The sequence below is a fragment of the Egretta garzetta genome, unplaced genomic scaffold, assembly GCF_000687185.1.
Source record: "Egretta garzetta isolate BGI_Z169 unplaced genomic scaffold, ASM68718v1 scaffold439, whole genome shotgun sequence".
NCBI lineage: Eukaryota > Metazoa > Chordata > Aves > Pelecaniformes > Ardeidae > Egretta > Egretta garzetta.
In genome coordinates this window covers 1261004-1266897 of record NW_009260803.1, presented here as the reverse complement: position 1 = coordinate 1266897, position 5894 = coordinate 1261004, and the positions used below count along the sequence as shown (strand labels likewise).

At 42.5% G+C, this 5894-nt stretch overlaps 1 protein-coding gene across 5 annotated transcripts in view; it reads left to right on the top strand.

Annotated features, from left to right (window-relative positions):
- LOC104133480 (rap guanine nucleotide exchange factor 6) overlaps positions 1-5894 on the top strand; it is an 86727-nt gene that overhangs the window by 12408 nt on the left and 68425 nt on the right. For 4 of the 5 annotated variants that reach the window (XM_035902247.1, XM_035902245.1, XM_035902246.1 and 1 more), the window contains exons 2-3: positions 3961-4072; positions 4184-4245. In XM_035902247.1, coding sequence (XP_035758140.1) covers positions 4192-4245 — 54 coding nt within the window. In that variant the 5' untranslated portion in view covers positions 3961-4072; positions 4184-4191. The remainder of the gene's footprint in view (positions 1-3960; positions 4073-4183; positions 4246-5894) is intronic. The other variant, XM_035902244.1, reaches the window with a different exon arrangement.

The following is a 5894-nucleotide window of genomic DNA, read 5'->3' as shown; positions in this document are numbered from 1 at the left end:
AACCCCACAAGCCCCCCCCTCGGACCCCGGCCCCTCGGCTCGCTGGCTCGCCGGCGGCTTCTGCCTTTTCAGCCGGTGCCACGGTGGCTTTGAGATCAGCGCTCGTCCTCCCCGCCGGCGCTGCACAATGGGCTTTTCTTCCTCGGGTGGATCAGGAAAAAGTAGTGCTGGTGAGGGGTCCCTTGCGCTGTCAGCTGCAGGTGCTCCCTGCTTTTGCAGAACTTGGATTTGGGGGGGCCTAAAATAAGTGACCACTCTAATCCTGCTTAACTGAACCGGCGTTTCAATTGTGAAAGGCCTTACTGTCCTTTTAAAAGCATCCCATTTTTCAGTGACTTCGTCTTGTTAGCCAATTAGAATATGCAGATTTACTTAATAGTTGGGCGGATTCAGATAGCATTATGGGAGGGTAAAGGGAACATGATGCATAGAAACGTATAGAGTGATATTTCAAGCATGGGAAGAAATCAGTGTTAAGAAACAAAGACCACCTTTAATTCAGAGACTGTAGATGAAGGGTTTTTTCCTTAAGATTCTCTGAAAACTTGGAATCTGGTTTAAAATGAGACTGGCCATTTACTGTTTGTGATTGTGCCCGGTGCTGCGGTTCTCCCCAAGTATTTTGATCGTGATCACTATGGAGCAGCCTTTGTATCAGGGTTTTGTGTTGTTTTTTTTTTGTTTTTTTTTTGTTTTTTTTCCCCATCTCCAAGTTGCTTTAGTTTTGAGATTTGTTGTTAAACAGACGATTTATAAAAACTTACAGCATTGTGCTGCAGGGAGCTGGGGCTGCAGAAATGCATGCGTTAAAAAGAAAAAAAAAAACAAAACCCACACACCCCAAAACCCAGGGAAAAAAAAAACCCAAACCCAACCCAGAAATGAGTGGGGGGATGCCCCAAAAGCTGGGGCGTGGAACTAGGTCAGGTTTTCCCCCCGCTCGGAGCTGCGCGGGCGGGCAGGGCTGCGCAGAGCTGGCTGCAGCCCCCCGGGACCACCGCCGCCGCGCTCATTGGCGGGACGGGAGAGGGATGATGTCATCTTCACTTAAAGGCAAAACTAGAAGGAAATAGAATTTTGTTCCCATTATTGAGCTCGTGTTTACAGTAGTTGTAAAATATGGCATCCGCGCCAAAATCTTTAGTGGATTGGATTTCATGCACAATGCAGCGGGTTTAAAATGCGGTTGGGAGATGAATATCTGCCGGGTTAGCCGGGGGATGGAGTTGGTGCGCTATCGCTCTGCGTGCAGGCAGGGAGAGGTTTCCTTTAGCTGGGTGGGTTTTTTCTTTTCTCCTTGGTATAAATTGTGATGGTGATAACAGGTAACACAGCATAAAAGTATTTGGATGCTCATTGCTGCTCAGGATTTATCTGTGTGGCATTATATTTGATGCTTAAGATGCTTCTGAAAACAGTTTTGTGAATTATTAGAAAAGATGCAGTACAGTTAGATGCAAGGTGAAGCTGATGTGTTTAGCCTATTGTTCAGCATGGCAGGAACAGTGAAAGCAATGGCTATTTATATAGCAGGTGTAATGCATTTTAAAAATCTGAAGTAATTCTCTAAAATCCTTTCAGCTGTCTAATGTCAAATAGACCTTGGGTTTGCGAATTTTGCAAGTGCAGGAATGAAGTTCAGTTTTTCCTTTATGTTTAAATACAAATTAAACTCAGTAATACTTATGAAGCCTGGTTGCATCTATTATTTTCATTCTCTGATAGAGGTTAAGTAAATTCAGATACCAATGCCAATTTTTTTTTTCTAAGACTGTTTTGGAAGGTGCTAGGGGAAGGTTTTTTCTTAATTAAGGTGCAACTCCCATCATAACTAGGTTATATGCTGGGAAGAATTCCACTTCTGGATGACTGCTGAAAGGAGCTGTTGGTTTGAGATGGGGTGGGAGTCCCGTTGGTGTAACTTGGCTTCCAAAATGTAAGAGTCTTCTTCCCTTGGCACAGTAGATGAAAAAGAGCTTTCTGTGGATTGCCTCAAGCCGCCCGATGCAGTATTCAAGAATAAGCAAACAAACAAATAAAAAAGGGATTTTTGGCCCTCGCTGCCACCAGGCCACTCTTGGAAGCTTCTCTTCTCTACGGGGAGGTATGGCCATCAGGGGCTAGTTTGGTTTTGGAGAATTATCCTCGAGTCCGACGCAAACTGGAAATAATGAGATATATGATGATGAAAATTCTTTCCAAAGAGAGGAAAACGGAAACAGTGAGTGCCCCTTCTTGCAGATGAAGTAAATGATCCAGAGTACTAAATAATGGCTTTAACAGAGCCAGCACCCTCTGTCCCCCTCCCTTTCTCTTCCGTGCTTTCCTCCTTTCTTGCACGGTAGCAGAAGTCATTTGCCTTCTAGGAATTGAAAGCATCGTGGCAGTCCCGGCTCAAAGGTGTGGGATCTCGTAGGTGCTCCCTCAGAGCAGCTCTCCAGCAGGCTGGGCTGCCATCCAAGATACTAAGCTGCTTGCAAATATTTCAGGGTTTAGTTGCAAAAAGAAATTATAAAACTAAATTGACTACTGCAGAATTAAGGTAACTTTGGTTATAAACAGCATTGGTCTTGATTGGGGGGGGGAACCCACCCACCAAAACTTTGAACATGGTTTCACAACCATTAAAATAATGAGAATTATAAACATTACCTTTAAATAAGAAATTTGCTTCTGATTCTAGACAGAAATCTCCTGATGAGTGTATAGGAGGAGATGAAAATGTTGAGGCTCTTGTGTGACATACATACGTAAAAGCAGAAATTATTTTATTGTCAACTGATTACGGGTGTATCTGTGTGTGCATGCATGTGAATGTCTGCAGATATTTATTTTTCTTATGTCTAAATTTGGCAGCGCAGCTGAGAAATAATCCACCGAAATGCTGTTGAAAGCGTTAATAGATAGATGAGATTCATTTTTTTAAAAAATGATTTAGAAAAAGAAAAATATTCAGAGTTACAGTTTCAGGCATTAATAGATCATAAAATGCTATAAAATAGAACGTGGAGCAGGGGTGTTTTGCTGAGCAGTTGCTGTACCGATGTGTGTGTTTCTATTAGGTCAATAAAGATGCTCTGTTGGCTGCATCTGCAGATACAGTAGCCAATTGATCTAATGCAGTTTCTAAAGGCTTTCTATACAGGTGATGTCATCCTTTTAGCTCGGTTCCCCTCCCACTCTCTTTCCTCCTTATTAGATATTTCATCTTGCTGCGGAGCATCCAATCGATGGGAGCTTCTCCTGAGGGAGCTGCTGAGAAGCAAGCAAAGATAGTAGGAATTAGGACTCCAGCAGTCAGTCTTGCTGTAGCCATGGACGTACTGTTTTGTTGTGCATTACAGAAATGTTTTAATTGGAAAAGCTAGGCGTGGATTAACCGTGGTATCCGACTGATGCATTAGAATACTGAGCAACACTGCAGAGTTGTAAACTGCATTAAAAAAAGAAGGAAGGGGGGGGGGGCAAAAGAGAAAAGGGTTTGTATTGCAGAGGCTTTTAATACATTCCACAGTGCAAACCTGTTAGAGCATATATCCTGGAGCTACAATCCGGACACTAATTCAATTTTTGCAGTTATGATGGACAAGAGTATAAAGAAGAAACTTTAATATCCAGGGTGTGGGATTCCTGAATCGCCTAAGATGCTGAAGAACCTTTGCAAAATTTCAGCTACAGTATGAATGTGAAGTTTCCGAAAAGTGGACCTGAAGATAAGCCACTCGTAAATGCATTTTAGTGAAGAGAAAAAAAGGAATTTGAAGAATTCATAGCTCGCCTTTTAATGTATTGTTGCTTTAACCTGCGGTTCTAATCCATTTCAGAATTTATTCAATTTTAGCAGCACTTTTTGGGTACATGCCTCTTGCCTGGGGGAATGTATGAATTTTTGTATTTGAAAAGCTAGGAAACATTTTGATTTGAATTTACGTGCTTGTTCAAACTGGAACATTTTTATAGGAATTGCTGCTGCTGCTGCTGCTAACTCACTGCAATACTGAAAACTACTCAGATACAGTGGAAGCTGTAATCGAATTCAGTGTGAAATTCAAGCCTGAGAAGTTGCATGCATGTACGTTTGCTGCTTTGGTTTATGATTTTTAAAGAGAATCCAGAAGGGATTTTACTCTATATTTTAGTTGTGTGGCTTTTATTTGAGAAAGGAAACTTTTTTTCCCTCCAGCCTAAGAAATGGCTTTTCTTGTTCGATGTTATGCCAACTGCCTGCAACCGTGGGCCTCCAAAGTAAGTAAGATTTTTGTCTGTGCTGCATTTCTCTGACATGTATTGACGGCCGCGGTGCTGCTTGAATGTTCACTTCAAACCCTGAGAGCTGCCTGGGTGAGATGCTGGACTCCGGGCTCTGCATGGACTGTGCTTGTGGAATCATTTCTAAATGGGAAGCGGGGGGGACACCCTTGAAATCTTGGAATTTGTTTTATATATGAATAGCTTACAAATTAACAGGAAGTATAAAAATGCCATTTGCTTATGAAATGTGTAAAGCTTGCTTTTTAGCCTATTAATATATGAAGCAAGTATTATTGAAGTGTAACATTTTTATGACTGCTTGCATATATTGCTAACTTGAAAATATTGGTATACAAACCCACTGATGTTCTAATTTTCAAGCTGTATGAAGCTGTACTGCTTGTTTCCTTTGTGCAGCATTGTGGAATTGGTTAATTATTTAGCTGAACTATGTAATTACAATTAGCTTGAAAGGACACAAATTATTTTGTGTGTCTGAGGATGCAGTATTTTTGTGAAGCTGGGGAGGGAAGGGTGTTTCTTTTAAAGGAGATAATGAAATCTAGAACATTCGAGCAAACCAACCTATTGAGATAAAAGCCTTTAAAGAAATTAAGAAATAGACTGTTTGTCAGGCTCTTGCTCTTTGGTATGCTTGGTCAGAACATGAGCCGAGTTGCTGGTATTTTATTAATGCTACTGCCAAGAAGTAGTCACCTAAGACACGGGAATTGCCTTATAAACCTGGGGCCAAGCGTATATTCATTATTATTTATTACAGTTTTGTATTTACATTGCAGCTCATACAGGCTAGAATAAAGGTTGTGCAACTTCCCTGCATGTGAAAGCCGGCAGGGTTTCAAGGCAGTGGGCAAACCCCTTCTGCTCTTGACATCATGAGATATGGCATTGACTTCAGAGCAAGAAATTTGCTCTTGACTTTGGTCCCAAAAAGTTTAGAGTCTAAATGACGTGACGGTGCGGAGAGGCAGAAGGGAGAAACACAGCTGGGTGTGCAGAGTCCCTGGGCAGGGTGGTTCTCCCTGTTGGGTTTTTATGTCTGATAAAATGCTAAAGTGTACGGGGGTGAAAATGCTGGGCTTCGGGGTTTCCGTACGCAGCTGCCAAAATCAGTGTGTGAATACACGGGGGTACGTGTGGCCGAATTTTGGCAGTCTCACGTGTGCTGGGTCCACTCCATCATCAGGCGAAGCGGAGCTGCAGGTGCTCCTTGCCTCGAAGGGCAGATGGGCTCCGTGTGCTCAGCCAGGTAATTGTGGCTCCTCACCCTAGAGTTCCTGCGGGCAAACGTTGGCCTGTTTGTATCGTCACCCGTGTCTCGGTCTGCCTCGGCGCTCTTGCTTTCTTCCCTTTCTACTCTGTAGACATTAAATGTGAAAGATTCAGTTTACTTAAGCTCGGCTTACCTGTACCACCCTTATTAAGGAGGTCTGAACTTGTAATATTGCGTAAAAAATGGGAATGCTTAGTCACGTTGGTGCTTCAGCTGACACTGCTCTTACCGTAGAGTTTGGGCCAAAGTAAGAAACCACAAAAAAGAAACCCTGTGCTCAAGTAAGGGTTTTGGGAGTTTGGGGGGGGTGGGGTGTTAAAAAAAAAAAAAATAAAAATTGTAAAGGCTT